At 43.8% G+C, this 18,274-nt stretch overlaps 1 protein-coding gene across 9 annotated transcripts in view; it reads right to left on the reverse strand.

The window, feature by feature from the left end:
* Positions 1-18,274, reverse strand: part of LOC122540474 (polyhomeotic-like protein 2) — a 115,210-nt gene that overhangs the window by 6,162 nt on the left and 90,774 nt on the right. For 7 of the 9 annotated variants that reach the window (XR_006309316.1, XR_006309317.1, XM_043676322.1 and 4 more), the window contains 4 exons: positions 10,935-11,137; positions 4,150-4,285; positions 1,464-1,581; positions 868-1,021 (listed from right to left, as the gene is read on the reverse strand). Coding sequence is in view for 7 of the 9 variants with exons in the window: in XM_043676322.1 (XP_043532257.1) it covers positions 868-1,021; positions 1,464-1,581; positions 4,150-4,285; positions 10,935-11,137 (611 nt within the window). In the remaining 2 variants the exon portion in view is untranslated. The remainder of the gene's footprint in view (positions 1-867; positions 1,022-1,463; positions 1,582-4,149; positions 4,286-10,934; positions 11,138-18,274) is intronic. The other 2 variants (XM_043676324.1, XM_043676323.1) reach the window with 2 other exon arrangements.

Genomic DNA, 18,274 nt, shown 5'->3' on the forward strand with positions numbered 1-18,274 from the left:
TATATTTTTTGAGATATAAACTTTATTAATAACCTTCATGTCGCCATGATCCTATTGAATGGCAGTGTAGGCTCAAGGTTTCTAAACAGCCTGCTCATGGATCTATTTCTTATAGTCAGACAGTCTTAAATTACAAACTTAGCTAAAATTCTGCTTGTTCATGTTCCTTGCTGGCCATTCTTGTCTTTACTGACTTTCAACTGTTCTCAGTTTCCCAAATGCTCCATTTAAAATTCTCATTGTTGCACTTCTTAGACCTCTCCCTCCTTACAACATTACAATTCCCTTCCACAATTAAACCAGCCTCTGACTCTGAATGTTCCATCCAACATTCCCTCCTCTTAGTTCACCACCAGTGGCTGTGCTTTCAGCATCCTTGAAATCATAGATCTTCCTACCCAAGAACCTCCACCTCTCCACTTCCCTCTCCTCTTTTAAGAACTTTTGTAGAATCCAAGCTTTGAACACCTCTGCTAATATCCACTTTTCTTTGAAGGTCTGTATTCAATTTTTCTCTTTAAACATTTAACGCCATACTTTGGGACATTCCTTTGCATTAAAAAGCATTACATAAATAATGCAGAGATTTTGTTTACCCTCCATGGCCATGGGGTGTTGAGATGATTTGCAGCATCTCTCCCAAGCTGAGATTAGTTACTAAAGATTATGGTGCAAGAGCATAAGTTGGCCATTCAGCCCATTGTATCTGTTTCACCATTCAATCACAGGCTGAAGACTGAACCTGGTCAATATTGTTGCTTCACGCATGGCAACACATCCGGCCAAGGTCAGATTACCTTCAAAGAAAAGCCAAGTCTAACTAATAATGCAAAACCCCCGAATGCACTTTGAACGATGTGACTTTACCTTCGGCTGTTTCTTGTGTTGCTCTTTGTTGGCATTGTGCAAGCTGTTCTTCCTTGGCCCCCTTCGCCCTAATTTGCTGGCTTCCTTCTTCTGCAAGTATTTGCTTTTATCTGGTTTGAAGAGACCCACTCGCTTACTGCAGCCAACATTGTACCTATGAACCAAATGGATAACATTCAATGTTGTCACCTAAAACATCAGGATTTGTCCAAAATTTCTCCCTGATCCTTTACTGGAATGAATCCCCTGTGGCTAAGCTTACAACTTGGGCCTGATGTAAGAATATACATTATGACCCAGCCTCAATAGCTCTCTGGAATAAACATTTCCCCAGATTCACCACCCCACAAGAGAAGAAAGTCCTCCTCATCTTAGTTTTAGATGGCAAGTATACAAAGTTGAATGACTGACTCAGATTGGCCAGAAATTTACCAAACAAACCAAAGGAAGAAATTCCTGGGGAAGTTTAATGAGAGATTATGGAGTCTCAAATTTAAAATTAAGGTTTAGTACAGATGCTGCTGCAATCCTCAAAAGGCAAATCTCAATCGCCAACACACAGTTTTGATTATTTTGTGCTTTTGCTGACAGGTTACCTCTTTGCACAGGCCATGGAGCAAAATCTTTTCGATCCCTTAAACTTATGAGCATAATCAAGCCTTCCACAAAATTCACATTTCAGTTTGAGAGCATCCTCTTCCTTTTCTTTTGAGTCTGAACAGAAGGTAGAGAATGGTTATTGAAAAAGATGCAAAATAAAACACCCCTTCACAACACCAAGTTATCTAAATATTAACTTAGAATATCATGGACTATACATGTATGTGTACTTCTCAGACCTTTTGGAAACAATACAGCAAAGAACACAAAACTATTCATCTGGAGTCACTGAGTCCACAGCACTTTCCAAAAGAAGGTACATGACACAGTTTGTAGGCATAATAAAGCTCCTGAGTTTGAACACAAAAGGTCAGATGTCAAAGAGACAGGAGGAAACTTTTCCCCCTCTCCCTGAAATCCCTCTCAAAGTAGAAAATAGAGTAGAAAATCCAACAGAAGATCACATCACCACAAGTCTCCAAGGAGAATTTGAAATCTGCATCCTGTCTCCAGAAAAAGTAACTTCAGCCAGCCATAACCTAACCAGGATAACACCCCAGTGCCAACAGCTTGTGTGCAAAGTGACTTTGTTCTCAATGTTGATCTATAGCCAATCTGTGAATAATTCTGTTTTAATTTATGTTTAAGACATAACAGATCTTTTACATTTTCTCTCCAGACTTGGAGGGTGTGTGTTACTTTCCAAGTCAGGATAGTTGAAATATTTTTACAATTTAAATCTTTAATTCTTTATTTGTTACTTAAGGAATCTGGCTGAATTTTTTTAATATAATGAACTATATACAGTCTGACATAATTAGCAATATCTGCCATATTTTTAATGTAAACTTTGTTGTGACTAAGGGAGAGTGGAAAAAGGGAAATGAATCCGTTCTCCCTCCCAACTGGATCGTCAAATAATCCAGTGCAGGGCAATACTCTATTCAGGGAATATTCTGCATTCTGTTGCCAAACTACAATCTAATGGGTTTTTTTGAAACTAAAAGCTCTAGTATGTGAGGAATGTGGATTAAGGGTAACCTTCATTCTGCAGTTGGGTAAATCCATTAACCTGCAAGTTCCTCTCCAAGCCACTCACTATCCTGACTTGGAAACATAAAGCCATTCTGTTAGGGTCACTGAGTCAAAATACCCAAGCCTCCCTCCTGAACTCCATGGTCTGTCGTTCCAACTCGTACATCTACAGTAATGATGTAGGAGTTGGAACTACAGACTGTGGAGTTCAGCTCAATTTTGACATGGCGTGGATGACGGGAAGTGAAGTTTAGTTTGAGAAAAGCCTAATTTAAAGGTAGACAATCTGTGTTCTCCACTAATGATGTTGCTTGAAGTGGTTTAGAAACAGTCAAAGATTTAAGGTGGTTGACAAAAACAGCGATGGCAACAATGGGAGAAACTCTTTCCAACAGCGAGTGGTCAGGAATGTGCAGCCTGACAGAGGGTGCTGGAGGAATGTTCAAATTAAGGCTTTCAAGAGGGAATTATCTGTAAAGAGAGAACGGGCAGGGTTTTGGGGAAAAAGGAGTGCGGCTCAGTGAACTGTTCATTTGGAGAGCCAGCACAGACATGTTGGGCCAAATGGCCTTCTCCTATACTGTAACAATGCTGTAATTTTGTGAAAGGATTCATTGCTATAATTGTCTTTGCAGTCACCAACAAGTCTGCCCACACAGGAAGTCCCTCGGATGGTACTAATGTTTCCACCTGGAAAACTACTCCTGGGCAGGGAAACCTGGATATATACACACACGTGAAACACATGGGTGTAAGGACAGGTATCTCTGGCATGAGGGAATCTGTCTCGCATTCGGTTTTATCCTCTTCCTCCAAGTCCCAAACACTCAGAAGGAGCAGAAAGAAAGTGAGCATTGCAGATGCTGAAGAGTCAGTGTCGAAAAGTATGGTGCTGGAAAAGCACAGTGATTCAGGAAGCATCCAAGGAACAGGTGAATCTACTCCTGATGAAGGGCTTATGCTCAAAACGTTGACTCTCCTGCTCCTTGGATGCTGCCTGACCAGCTGTGTTTTTCCAGCACCACACTTTTCATCTCGAGGAGGACCTGTAACTCCAATCCGTGTGTGAAGAATTTCAATTGCAACAATGAATGTGCTGACTTCCTGACAAAGCCAAGATGGCTGTGCAAGCAGAATGCATGTTCCCGGTGAGAAATGTGCTGAGTACCAGTGTAATCAGGGCACTAATCAGAAGGGAACTGATGAAAGGGGTTCCCATCCCTGGCATATCTCAATGTGCCAGTTCTTATTGTTCTGAAAAAATCTCAAAAAGTTTCAGTATAACAATGATCTTAGTAGCAATAATTACATTTTTAAAACCCAGCAAGAATTATCTTGATTGACATAGCAACTGCTACAGTGCAACAAAATTGTAACTGAGTAGTATTAATGTTCATTGTACTAGTTAGTGAGAGATTGTGACAAGGTTTTTCTGGAGGGTACACATGTTGCAGAGCTGCAAAATAAAAGCAGGCAGTCTCCAAGTCTTAGACATTAGAGGAATCAAAGAGAAATGACAAATAAAATGCAAGAACACTCTACCTAACGGTGACCAAACAAATCAAGTTCAGTTCTAGGGTCTAGTTCATTGAGCAGTCCTGCTACACATCAGGAAATACGAAGGAGATAGCTCACAGAAAGACAAACCTTGCTGGCTGAGGTCATCCATCTCAGAATCGGTGTTATTCAGCTGGGTTAGTTTCTCTGGCGGCTGCACGGATGCTTGTTGCTGCTGTTGCTTTTGTTTTGCCAGGTTTTCAATCAGTAATGAAGAACGGCCAACCTGAAAAACAGGAAAACCAGAACAATCCTATGCATGTTCTGTGGGTTGGTGCTCCCAGTGCCAAACATCATTCTCTTCCCAAAAAGAAAGGGAGTCACGCGGACGTTTCTCTCAGTTGCTGCTATTGCATCTCAAAGCAAGTACCAGGAGGCTTGTTTAAAGGATGGTTAAAACTATACTTCCCTCACAACTCTCTTTCCTGACATACAACTGAGATTAAGAACTCCACATGTCAGGAGGTTACAGGTCACCGCCGAAAACCCACAGCCAAGTAGTATGTCAAAACCTCATTTGAGGCCATTTCTTAAATGGCAATTGTGATCAATATTATAATTAAATGGAAGCAACACCCAACAACAATTCCATTGGAGTTGATCTAAACAATAGATTAGAAGACTAGGTGTCTGCTGGAACACTATCTATAACACTCCAATAACTAGTTTCTTCAACTGGAGCCACACTACCACAGGCATCTGATGAAAAACAGATTATAAAGTTTCCAAAGTAATATTCTAAAGTGGTATTGGGTGATCATTAGTTAATGAATAACCTTACAATGAGTGACTGTGTCATGGAATCCGTTTATACTCCCTCCCCAGTCAGAGTGATTCATACTTGGATACAATTCAAGGAGTGACAGTAGTTTGATGCTTTTCTTAAAAGGATTGCTCTTTCCGAGATCCCTCAGTCATTAGTAAATATTAGCAGATTACACAATAGGATGTATCATAATTGAGTGGAGGGCGTGGGGTTGGAAAAGCACAGCAGGTCAGGCAGCATCCAAGGAGCAGGAGAATCAACATTTCAGGTATTAGCCTTTCATCAGGAAACACAATTGAGGCCAATATCCCCACACTTCCACAGGTATGTGTGTGCGTATGGGCTATTATTTAGATTAGATTCCCTACAGTATGGCCCTTTGGCCCAACAAGTACACAATGACCCTCCGAAGAGTAATCCAGGCCTCTACATTTACCCCTGACTAATGCACCTAACACTATGGCAATTTAGATCAAAATTGATTAGATTAGGTTCCCTACAGTATAGAAATAGGTCTTTCGACCCAACAAGTCCACATCAACCTTCCGAAGGGTAACCCACCCAGACCCATTCCCTATATTTACCCCTGACTAATGCACCTAACACTATGGGCAATTTAGCAATGACCAATTCACCTGACCTGCACATCTTTGGATTGTGGGAGGAAACCGGAGCACCCAGAGGAAACCCTCGCAGACACGGGGAGAATGTGCAAACTCCACACAGACAGTCACCCAAGGCTGGAATCAAACTCGGGTCCCTGGCGCTGTGAGGCAGCAGTGCTAACCACTGAGTCACTGTGCCGCCTGTATAATTTAGAATGGCTAATTCACCTGACTAGCACATCTTTGGACCATGGGAGGAAACCAGAGCACCCAGAGGAAACCCACACAGACACTGAGACAGTGAGGTAGTTACCAATGTTAATATTCTTCCATCTCAAGCCCAGGGGTGCTGAGGCTAACTGAGATTAGCTGACTCAATCATACATTGCAGAAGGGGCCCATTGTGTCTGCATTGACAATAAACAACTCTAAATCTATCCTACTCTCCTTTCCAGCACTTGGCCCATAACCTTGAATGTTATGACATTTCAAGTGCTCATCTAAGTACTTTTTACTTGTTACTGACAAGTGTTCTAAATGTGGAGCCTTTCTACATTGTAGGCGTCAGTGAATCAAACCCTTACTAAATGGTCATTCAGAATGACCAGTAGAATTGCAGGGGGGGCGGGGGGGGGGGGGGGGGTTGGAAAAGCACAAAACTTCACATCCAACCTCCCTCTTCTCACATGAAGGATTGCTAGCTCATTTGAATGGTGAGAATGATTGGAGGGTCTTAAATTAGATTAACTTCATAGGTCAGCTTTCTCAACTGAAATTAAACTCTTGTTCTTGTAGGTAACATTTCAACATCAGAAGATGCAATTCTGTAGAAAGTTGCAAGGTGTCAACTCCAGATGGAATTGAGGAAGTGCTACACTGATGGAATAAACCGAGGCCTCTCTGTTTCTTCAGGTGGTTTATAAAAGAATACACATTACTATTTGAAAAGGAGGGGCAAGGAGGGAAACAGGTCATTGCTTTTTTAACCTCTAGTAGAGACCAAGCGGGAAATCTGAACGTGAAAAATAAGTTCTTTATTTTCTTTTCTTCCCAATTGTTTAAGCCAAATCTGCAGCAGTATTGTTTGTTGCTCAATTTGCAGTTAGAACTGACACTGAGGAAATGTAGGCTCAGTATCTGCTTATTTTTAAATAACCACAACTAACAAAACAATAGAAATATTCCGACCCAACTTCTATTTTACGATATGAAGGGCTGCGGGCTCATTTGAATGGGAAAATGATGGAGGGTCATGCATTACACTCAAAGGAAAGGAAATGGTTTTGGTCTTTATGTGACTCCAGCCCCAAACCAATCTTCTTGTGCTTTCACCACCCTCTGAAACAGCCAATAAGTCACACAGTTATACCACACCTCAGCTAATCAAGGACTAACAAGAATTGCTGGCCTTATCAGTGATACCCACATCTCAGAATGAGAGAAAAAAACGCATAAGTAACATGATGATACAAAAGGAAAACAATTAATATCATGACATTTTAGAAGAATAAAGGAATCAAATGAACAACTGAGCCAGGCTGGACAGTGAGGTAGTTACCAATGTTACTCATTATTAAATGATAACAAAGAATTTTCCACTGCAAAGGGACCAGTTAGTCAATACCTTACCTTGGTCACTGGGGAAATCTGTAGTTGTACCAGAATGGATACAGGCAAAAAAAAAACTGGGCTTTTAAACATTAGAAATAACAAATGGAGGTTAGAAAGATGGTTTAGATGAACCCAAACTAGATACAGGTCCCAGCAATTTAAACATTTAGAATGTCTGACCATGTACTTTAGAGAGGGCTCTCTATTTTATTTGCTATTGATTTTATGAATTGTGACCGATCTGTCTCATACATGTCCATTCACACGGTCACCAATCTTTGTTTTTTTTCTGTTTAACTCATTTATTTTGACTCTCTCCATAGATTTCCTCTTAATTCTTTGGAATTATCTGCCACAAAGATCACTGGATCTTTAGTCATTGAAATTAAGAGATTATTTTGGGGAGTTGGGATTTGAAGGAATTGAGGGATGTGGAATACAGTGGAAAGTGGAGCTAATGTTAGGGTTTCACCACAATATTATTAAATGGCAAAGTGGGTTTGAGAGACTGTCATCTCCTGCTGCTAATTATGTTCTTATTCCCATCCCTCCCCCTTGCCTGAACATTCAGATTCTTCATTGAATTGGGCTCCACACTTGCCAACCTCCCCATAGTAACTCACCTCGAAGTGGTTTATTCCTCATGCCTGCACTGACATGGTGTCGTGTGGATTTTAGGGAATGTCACAGCTATTCTGCACCCAGTCCACACAGGCACATTCTCCGAGAAGGATAGTTAAACCAAAACCAACAGGAGCTGTGCTTCTTACTCATTTCTCCCAGCCTTTGCCCAGCCACCATTTTGAGAATGACGTTGTGAGACTCACACTGGGTTCAAACTCAACAATGCATCATAGAATCTCAGAAAGAAACAGCGCTAAAAAGGAGGCCTTTGGCCCATCGAGCCTGCACCACCATTAGAACATGGATCATTTAGAACCCAACATTTCTCAGCATTAGCCCCATAACCCCGCAGTACCATTACCCTGAAAACTCTAAACATATTCAAGCCCTGGTTCTTCCCTGTTTTTGGGGTTTCACAACAATTAGATTTCTGCTTTACGGAAATGGAAACAGCTTTGCAGCTCTCTTCCCATTTCCTTCTATCTTCCAAGAGCCCCCTGTTTGCCTTTTTCTGTGCCTCTAGCTCCTGCAGAGCACATGGTTTCATGTAACACAAGGCAGTGCAACTGTGGGGAAATGCTACACACCAGGGAATCCCTCGCCTTTCCTGCACATTGTCCTCATGCAAATGTGTTGTTAGCTCACTAACATACACACTTGCCACCCTCATGTGACACCAGTTGCCCCTCCAAGGGTTGTATTTCCTCAAATTCAAGCAGCAATTGGGCAAAGGGTTCAAGAGATCTTCGGGGAAGTATAAAGGGTCACAAGAGAAACCACCTCACCTGCCTGCTGAGTCTGGAAAGAGCGGAGACTAAAAATTAGAGGAATTCAATTTGGAGATAGTTCAACACAGAAGGGTTGGGAAAAGTCTGGAGATCTCTCCCACAAATGGCAGCAGCTGCTGAACCATTTTCAGTTCCAGATTCATGGATTTAAGGAAGGTCAGGTATATGTAGTTAAATGGCAGGTCAGGCACAGGATTGGAGAGAATGTCAGGACGGACTCCAGGGCTAAATAGACTCTTCCCATTCCTTCATTTATATGTGGCAGTTTATATGTGGCAACTTCTCATAGACCCTGAACAATTAGAAATCAAGTCAAATCAAAATATTCATTACTTACACCCAGGCAGGTCTGCAAGCAAAACTGGCGTTAAGCATGCAAGTTAATCTCAGAGCAGGTTACACAGTGACACACACACACACGCGGGCTGGGGGGGTGGGGGGGGGGGGGGGGGTGGGGGGGTGCGGAGGGGAAGAGATGAAGAGTGAGGAGAGGTCAGGGTGGGAGAATAGCAGCAGAGCAAAAAGCCAAAAGACAGGACACTGCCAGGGTAACATCGTTTAAAAAGAAAATAAACATTACACAGTATTGTAAAATAGAAAATTGAACACTCACAAAAATTGCCCATGAAGAGAGCGTCGATAGAGAAGGTTGTGGAAATCATTCAAAAAGTGGTTGAAACATGATGAGAAGAAAAGTACAGACATGAAAATGTCATTGTAAACAGTGCAACATCTCCGGAAAGCTTTTACTCGTTTCAATTTTAAACTGCAAGTCAGAGACACTCCCCCACCCCCAAACCAAAAAACAAATGACAGACACAGAGACACAATGCTTTTACAGCCAGAAACATGGAGTTCATTTTAATGCAGCCAGTTAGCATTAAAGGAGTTGGTCTCCATTAGAGACCCAGCTAGTGTTCTTGGGACCCCGGTTCAAATCCCACCATGGCAAATGGTAGGACCAGAGTTCAATAAAAATTTGGCATTTCAAGTCTAATGATTACCATGAAACTTTTGCCGATTGTCAGGAAAAACTCATCTGGTTCATCATCGTCAAGGGAGGAAATCTGCCATCCTTACCTGGTCTGGTCTACACCCGACTCCAGACCCACAGCAATCTGGTTGATTCTTAACGTCCCTCTGAACAATTAGGGCTGAGGAGCCAGTGCTGTCTTAGCCCACACCCCATGAATGAATTAAAAAGTTCTGAGGCAGGGATGACCAGCATATCTGCCCACCCCACGCCCTCCTCCCACATCAACCCAAACCAAAGGCTCTCTGGCAAATCTACTGGAGTCGAATGCTGAGGGTGTGCCACTGGAAACAGTAATCAAACCAACCTTGTGACAGGGTCATTTCCAATGGGTTTGAGACCCAGCTCAGGCAACAGGAATAGAGATGGTGCCACTGACAGTGACAGCACCCTCCTTCCTGCCCACTGGCAGCACTGGTCAGGTCCACACCAGCTCACTTCCCCAGCTGACTTGATCTGCTCAGGGTCTTCCAGCTGTGTTTCTGACAGAATCCCAGAAGAGGTTTAACTGTTAGCAATTCCTCCTTCACCTGGAAGGGCTAGGGGCAGGACTGGAGAGTTATCCCAACCTTCGCCAGGAGAAGCTCTGTTCGAAGAGCCAAGCAGCGTTATCCAATCCCTGAGAAGGTGAGGCAACAAGGAAATGAGAGTTTTAATTAGTGAACTCTCTCTGCCTCTTTGCAATGGTCCAACTGCAGTTTATGTCACTCCCTAGTCTGCCTGCACAATCGTGATATTTCCTGACAACCTGTTGGCTGATGTTATGACACACCTCTGGAGCAGGAGGAAGTTGAACCTGGGCCTCCTGGCTCAGTGGTAGAGACACTACCACTGTCACAAGAACCTGTGCAATCTAAAATTAGCATTAAACAGTAAACAATCAGCACTCCCAGGGTCCAAACTCTTATTTCAGTTCCCATCTAATGAGCAGTTCAGAGTTGGATCCATTTCCTGCTTGGTTTTGAGATTTCCAGTTTGAGGTTTTTGGGAATTGTCCAACTGTCACTCATCACTCAAGTCCAGCTGTGTATAACTTCTTCTGATGGATCTGTACTGCAACAGCTTTCCTGATGACTTGGACTGAATAGTCAGCTCCCAATGTAATTAAAGTTCTGTTACCAACACACTGTCAGCCACAATGCAATTAGTAGCAGGAAAACCAGGAAGCTTTGTTATATACCAAATAACAAATGTGTCAGACATAAATTTTATAAGACAACACATAAGACGACAGGCCGGAAGACTTTCAATCATTCACATTGCTGCAGAGAACAGAATTAATGTCGATAGTTGGTTAAACAACTCTGAAGCTGCTATTTAAACTGTAGGCTGGGAACATACGCACAGAGTGCAGCAGACTGAAACAAGTGGAAGCTACACACAGCACTGTCTACATTCATGAATTTAAGCTGAAGCCCACAGTGAAGATTAAATTTGAAGCTACTCACTGGAAAAGGTTCAGCCCCCTCCTGTATGACAAACCCTTCAATGACATGGGTCAGGATCTGTGGTTTGACAATTGCCTGAGGGGGTTTGTTCTCGGTGCTCTGAGGCACACTCACAGTTACAGATGAAGTTGTGTTACCATTCCCGGATGTCATGGTGGGGACAGGGCTGGCGTTCTTTGCATTAACACTCTCCGGAACTTTCCCTGTGATGGAAGAAACAACAGTGTTACTGCCAAGGAATCAAAATGCTACCAACAAGGCACTTCCAGCAAATTTTAACTCTGGGACCACACCCCATCCCTTTGCAAGTCTGCCAATGCTGTATAATAAGTGTTCTTCTCAGGAACTAAGTCAAAGGCTTGGCTAATACTGCTGTGATTTATTCTGGTCCATTCTCTAGAGACATAGTGAGCTGGTAATGGAGGGGACCATGTGAAAGGAGACTGCTCTTCACTCCTACGCTGAGCAAGAGGCTGCTGCATTTATACTCAACTTGAAAGAGTTCAGCATGTTAGCTGTTGCTGTTCCCAATGTTACAACAATATCGAACATTATTTCTTACAACAGGTGTGCTCTGGAATGTCATTAAGTCACAAATGGGATCAAGGACCAGATCTCGCAGTCCCGAGGATGCTGAATCGCCTCTGAAGTGGATAGCAGCCTTTGGAATTCGCACAATTAGCTGTCAGAGGCTTTATGCCTGCCCATACAGAGTGCTGTTCACAGAACTGTTACAATCTAGAAAAAGGTCATTGTGCTACATCTGCCGTGCTTCTCGGTCTGCAATGAGAAATCATGGAAACAAAGCTCAGTCTTGCTATAAAAACACTCCAGAAAAATCACACTTTATTCTTTTCTGCAACATGGGTTTGTTGCCCATCAGTAATTACTGCTGAACAGAGTGGAGAATTTCCTTCCCTAAAGGACCTTAGTGAACCAGCTTTTCCTGGCTGCATCACAGAGACTTGCTTCTGTTTTCATTCTAGTCTCTCAGTAGATTTTTTTAGTTAGCTCCAGCTACCGCACTGGGATTTGAACCAAAGCCCCCGAAACTGGGGACTACAGGTTACTTGTCCACTCACATTACCACTTATAGGATAACCCCTTGACATTCATTGGCATCATCATCTTTGAAATCCCTCATTAATGATAACCCGCAGCATGTTGTTAATCAGAAACTAGAACATAAAATAGTTCTAGGGAAGACACAAGAGCAGGCCCTTTGGCCCACCATTTCTGTGCTGACCCTGATGCTATTCTAAACTAGTCTCATCTGTAGTCCTCTATTCCCTGCCTGTTCATCTGTCTGTCTCAATACCTCTTAAACGTTGCTAGTGTTTATGCTTCTACCACCTCCCCTTGCAATGCATTTCAAACACCTACCACCCTCTATATAAAAATACTTTCCTCACAGATCTCCTTTAAATATTCCCTCTCTCTCACCTAAACCTATGCCCCCTAGAATTTGACATTCCCCATCGTGCAAGAGAGACTCGGACTATCCATCCTCTCCATTCCTCTCATAAATTCATATACTTCTGTCAGGTTGCACCTCAGCATCTGACATTTGAGCAAAAACAATCCAAGTTTGTTCAGCCTCTCTTTATAGCTAATACACTCCACTCTAGACAAGTCTAAGAGAGTCCCAGTAAACGTTGGGGAAGTAAAATCACCTTCTACAACAATCCTGTTGAGTTTACATCTTTCCATGATCTGCTTCCATACCTGTTCCTCCATCTCCTGCTGCCTATTGGGAGGCCTATAACCCCATCATAATGATTACACCTTTCTTATTCTACCTGAGTTCTACAAACATTAGCCTCAAAGATGTCCTCTTAGTGTAGCTGTGACATTCTCCTTAATCCTGCACCCGCTTTACATTCCTCTCTATCCCTCTGGAAACATCTAACTCTGGAACATGGAGCCGCCAGTCCTGTCCTTCTCTCAACCAAATTTCTGTAATGGCTACAGCACATTAGATCCATGTTCTAATCCAAACTCTGAACTTATTTGCCTGACCTATTACATTCCTTGCCACAGATCCCACTGTGTTCATCAACCTGCACACTTAACATACTAACCTCCTGCTCTGGTTCCCCTCCCTCAGCCGCACTAGTTCAAACTCTCCAAAGTGGCTCTAGCAAACCTCTTTCCAAGGATATCGGTGCCCCTCCAGTTTAGCTGCAATCTGTCCTTGTACAGGTCCCACCTGCCCTGGACGAGATCCTAATGATCCAAACATCTGAAGCCTTTTCTCCTACATCAGCTCTTTTGCCACACATTCAACTGCACTGTCGATTCTGTTATAGTGTGTGTTGCTTCAGCACGAATTGGCTATAACCTGATTGAAGAATGTAGACCATTATTGTAGAACATAAACTTTTCTTACTTGTGTTAGCTATAACACGATTCCGGCCCCATTAGTTTAAATGGTGTAGCTATTGTGCGATTTCACATAATGAGAGGTCACACAAGAATGGAATTACCACTTTATATCAGAACCAACTGTACTATCTTTTTAAATTCTGGCCTCATTAGCACAAGGCACAGGGAGTAGTTCAGAGATTACAATCCTAGAGGTCCTGCTTTTCAACTTCTTACCTAACTCCCTTTGCAGGACCTCATCACTCTTCCTGCTGAGGCCGTTAGTACCAATAATGACCTCAACCTCTGGTTGCTCACTCTCTATCCCCTGCCCACTCAGAAACATCCTTGAACCAGACACCATGGAGGCAACACACCGTCCTGTTGTCTCGCTCATGGTCACAGAAACATTGGAGGGCGGCACGGTGGCACAGTGGTTAGCACTGCTGCCTCACAGCGCCAGATACCCGGGTTCAATTCCCACCACAGGCGACTGACTGTGTGGAGTTTGCACATTCTCCCCGTGTCTGGGTGGGTTTCCTCCGGATGATATGGTTTCCTCCCACAGTCCAAAAATGTGCAGGTTCGGTGAATTGGCCGTGCTAAATCGCCCGTAGTGTTAGGTGAAGGGTAAATTTTGGGGAATGGGTCTGGGTAGGTTGCTCTTCGGAGGGTCAGTGTGGACTTGTTGGGCCAAACGGCCTGTTTCCACACTAAGTAATCTAATCTAATCTGTGCCCCTGCCTAAAGAGTCCCTCATCACTATTGCCTGCTTACACTTCAACAGAGCAGTTGTGGTGTCACTGATCTGGCTGCTATTGCTGCTTTCCCCAAGAGGCCACTCTCCCCCAGAAGTGTACAAACAGTATCCCTATTTGAGAGGGGAATGGTCACAGGGTACTCCTGCATTGCCTGCCCATGCTTTCTCATTTTCCTGGTGGTTACCAAACTCTTCTCTGTGTAGCCTTTCCTGGTGGTGTGACCAGCTCAGTAAAAGTGCTATCCACAATATTCTCAGATTCATGGACATTGCATAGTGAGTCACTCCACAGCTCCAAGTGGCAAATCAGGAACTGCAGTAAAACACACTTTCTGCTTATGGAGTCACCACGGAGACTGGATGTGTCCTTGATTTCCCTTGATTGCAGAGGATCAGGTTCTCCTCCTGTCACTACTACTCTTACTGACCCAGTTCTGCTACCAGACTACCTATAAAGTCAGAGATTAGCAAACCTGCAGCAAGTAACTTACTTAACTCCCCCAAAGCCCCTCCACCATCTACAAGGTACAAGTCAGGAGTGTGATGGAATACTCCCCTCCTACCTGAATGGGTACAGCCCCACAATACACAAGCAGCTTGACAGCATCCAGGACAAAGCAGCTGCTTGATAGGCACCACATCCAAAAACATCCACTCCCTTCACCACCGACACTCAGCAGTGTGTACTATCTACAAGATGCAGAAATTCGCCAAAGATCATCACACAGCACTTTCCAAACTCATGAGAAGGACAAGGGCAGCAGATACATAGGAACACCACCCCCTGCAAGATACCCCCTCAAGCCACTCCCCACCCTGACTTGGAAATATATCGCTGTTCCTTCATTGTCACTGGATCAAAATCTTGGAATTCCCTCCTTAAGGGCATTGTAGGTCACACACAGCACATGGACTGCAGCAGTTCAAGAAGGGAGCAACTAGGGACAGGCAGTGGCTGCTGGCCCAGCTAGCGATGTCCATGTTCCTTGAATGAATACAAAGCATCATGATAGCTAATGAACAGCATCAGTACCTGATTGAGAAACTGATTTTCATATTTGCAGAATACCACATTTCCTCATAACAGTTACATTTTATTTTTAATGTTTACTTTCAGTTAAAATAATTTATTTCAATTTTATTAAGCTCGAGGTAGAAGTGAAAAGGTCAGGAATTTTTACTTCTCGTTTACTGTCTGAAAGAATACTTCAATATGATTTGGCTGTTCCACAGTTGTCTTTAAACTTAGAGAGCCCCTTGACTTGGAGTCAGATTCAAAACAATCAACTAAGTGGTATACATATTATGTAGAACACGTGGGTAGCTTACTTCATTGTCTGCAGCTTGTGTCATTATGGCTGTGTGGCATGTCTCTCTCCCCCATTCCTGACTGGGGTGAAACACCAGTGTTGCTGTAGCTACACCTGTGCAGGTGAGTGATGAGGAATTTAATCCCACTCAAAGGCCGGAACTTTGGTCCGGTGCAGGCATTTACAGAGTTTCGGCAGTGAGTCACTCAAGAGCCCAGTGCTCTGACTCAGTTATGAGGAAGTGGTTTCCCTTTCTCTGTTGGGCACAGACAGGGTTAAAATCCTCCTGTGCAACCCAGCAATCGACTGTCTACTCAAGGAGTATTTGTGCCTCCTCCAGCTCTGACCTACCTTCCCTCTTTACTGAGTGCTCATAACATTGAAGAAGTGTTCAGATGTGCATTTGCAATGCCAAAACACATGAGGCTTTAGTCCAATTGCTGGAAGACAGGGTTAGAATCGTTGCTTTTGACTAGTGCAGACTCTGTGGCCCAAGGGTCCCCACGTATCCTCTGCCATCTCACTCTGACTGGAGAGGCACAGAAGCTGAATTTCATCACCAGCCTCATTGAGACTGCAGTCAGTTTGAAAGGAGGCAGTATCTACTCTGGATGGAGTGAATCTAATAGAAACCAGATCTCAGTAAGCAGCTGGTGATAGGGGAGAGACAGCTCTTAGGCTTCAAGGTGCAGAATGGCTGGCTGCTAAGGCAGTGCAACATCACCACCACAATACAGATATGAGACCCCATACCTACTCACTTATACCAGGGACCCAGCGACCAGGCAGATCACTGCAGGGCAACAATAACCAGCATTCACACAATGCCTTTGACACTTTCAGCTTCACAGAAATATCAATTGGCATTTTTAATCTCTGTTCAGACGAAGAAGTTGGTTCTACAGAATGTCCTCTCAGCAAAGGGAGGTAGAGAGGGATCGGGCTTTAGGGACGGAATTCCAGGACTCGGGCCCAGATAACTGAAGGCACAGCTCCAATGGTGCAGAGATTAAAATCAGGGATACTCAAGAGGTCAGAAATGGATGAGCAGAGGGAACCTGGAGGGTTAAAGGGCTGGAGGAGGTTGCAGAGAGGGAGAGGGCTGAGGCATTTGAAAGCAACAATTAGGTTTTTAACATTGGGGTATTGTGAGAATGAACTGCCAGACGAAGTGGTGGATGCAGATACAGTTATGACATTTAAAAGGCATTTGGATAAGTATGTGAATAGGAAAATGTTTGAAGAGATAGGGCCAGAGCTGGCATGTGAGATTAGTTTAGTTTGCGATAATGTTTGGCATGGACTGGTTGGACCGAAGGGTCTGTTTCTCTGCTGTATGACCATGAGAAGGTGGTGAATGGAGGTCACTGAGCACACGGGTGGTGGGGGTGAGAGAACGGGACACGTTGAGCTGAGTTAGCAGCAGCTGCTGGGAGGAGCTCAGATTGAGGAAGGGGAGAATTGGGGGAACAGCCAGGTGTGCACTGGAGGAGTCGAGTCCAGAGGACAAGCTGACATGGACATGGGCTTCAGCAGCAGATGATCGGGGGCGGGGGGGGGGGGGGGTGAAAATCAGGGAGATGTTATGGAGGTAAAGGAACGAGTTTGAATGGTGCAGTCATGTGGATCACCGGAACCTCCAATAGCCATGAGCTGAAGCAGGAAGTAGGGTCAGCATCCAATTAGAGGGCTGGAGGCTTGGCCATCATCCAGGACAGAGGTGAGTGGCTCAGCTGCTGTGCTAGTGTCACCCATTCAGATCCCTAGTTTCTGCATTAAACTTGTAATTGGCTGGAAATGAGCAGCAGCCTTCCAAGGAAATTGGCTTCTCAGTGCAGATTGCTGCTCCCCACTCAGATGGGCAAGGAGGCTCTCATTAAGACAGACCAGATCTTTGGTTTTGATCTTGCCAGATCCTTTTGGACTGCTTTCAGACTCTTCCACACCCTCCTCCCCAACCCTGGGAGCAGTGACATCCAGGAGCCGTCAACTAGTAACACTCTTCCAAGTTCAGAAGCTGATTGAGGGTCTGATCAAACAAGCTGGTGTGGATTACTGAGATGACTGGTCAGTCAGAACTGACCGTGTTCAGATAATATATTAAATCAAAGACAAAAACCAAGATGCTGCAGATGCTGGAAATCTGAAATAAAAACAAAATGCTGAAGGAACTCAGTAGGTCATACTAGACATGAAACATTAACTTTGCTTCTCTCTTCACAGGTGCTGCCAGACCTACTGAGCTCCTCCAGCATGTTCTATACTAAATCAAAGCTCTGTTTACCTGCTCAGGTGGACACAGGGGATCTGACAGAGTTTTTCCTTGCCCTGACCAATATTGTTCCCTGGACCAATAGCAACATACACAGGTTCCTTGGTCAATACAACGTCACTCTATGCTGTCGGTGATTACCTAGCAAGATCTGGCAGGTTTACTGGAGACTGAGTGAATCTAGGGACCAAGTGATAATTGGGTGTTAATTCCATAAGAATTTGATTGGGTGTGTACGTATAGACAGGGGCAGAGTCAGTGGGGTTGTGATTAATGAGAATAAAATTCTAACCAGAGAAATGTCTGCCTTGACACTAGCCAGCATTTTGACTCTGGTGTTTGGCAGCGGGAGTTTTTCGTGTAGATTAACTGCATTACTTATAAGAGCAGCATTTGAGTTCTCAGTGATGCCCCCTCACACACCACCTGAAACAATGATCTGATCAGTGTACACTACATTGCTGATTGTTGGCTCTTCCTGTGCACAAACTGATTGTTGTGTTTGCTATGTGGCAAACTGACTTCCCTTTAACAACATACATCATTGGCTGGAATTGAACATCCCGAGATTGTAAAGGTTGCTCCAAAAATGCAAAATAATCAAAATTCTCACTCCTTCCCCAGCACCGCTCTC

This window comes from Chiloscyllium plagiosum, chromosome 34 (genome assembly GCF_004010195.1).
Source record: "Chiloscyllium plagiosum isolate BGI_BamShark_2017 chromosome 34, ASM401019v2, whole genome shotgun sequence".
NCBI classification, from domain to species: domain Eukaryota; kingdom Metazoa; phylum Chordata; class Chondrichthyes; order Orectolobiformes; family Hemiscylliidae; genus Chiloscyllium; species Chiloscyllium plagiosum.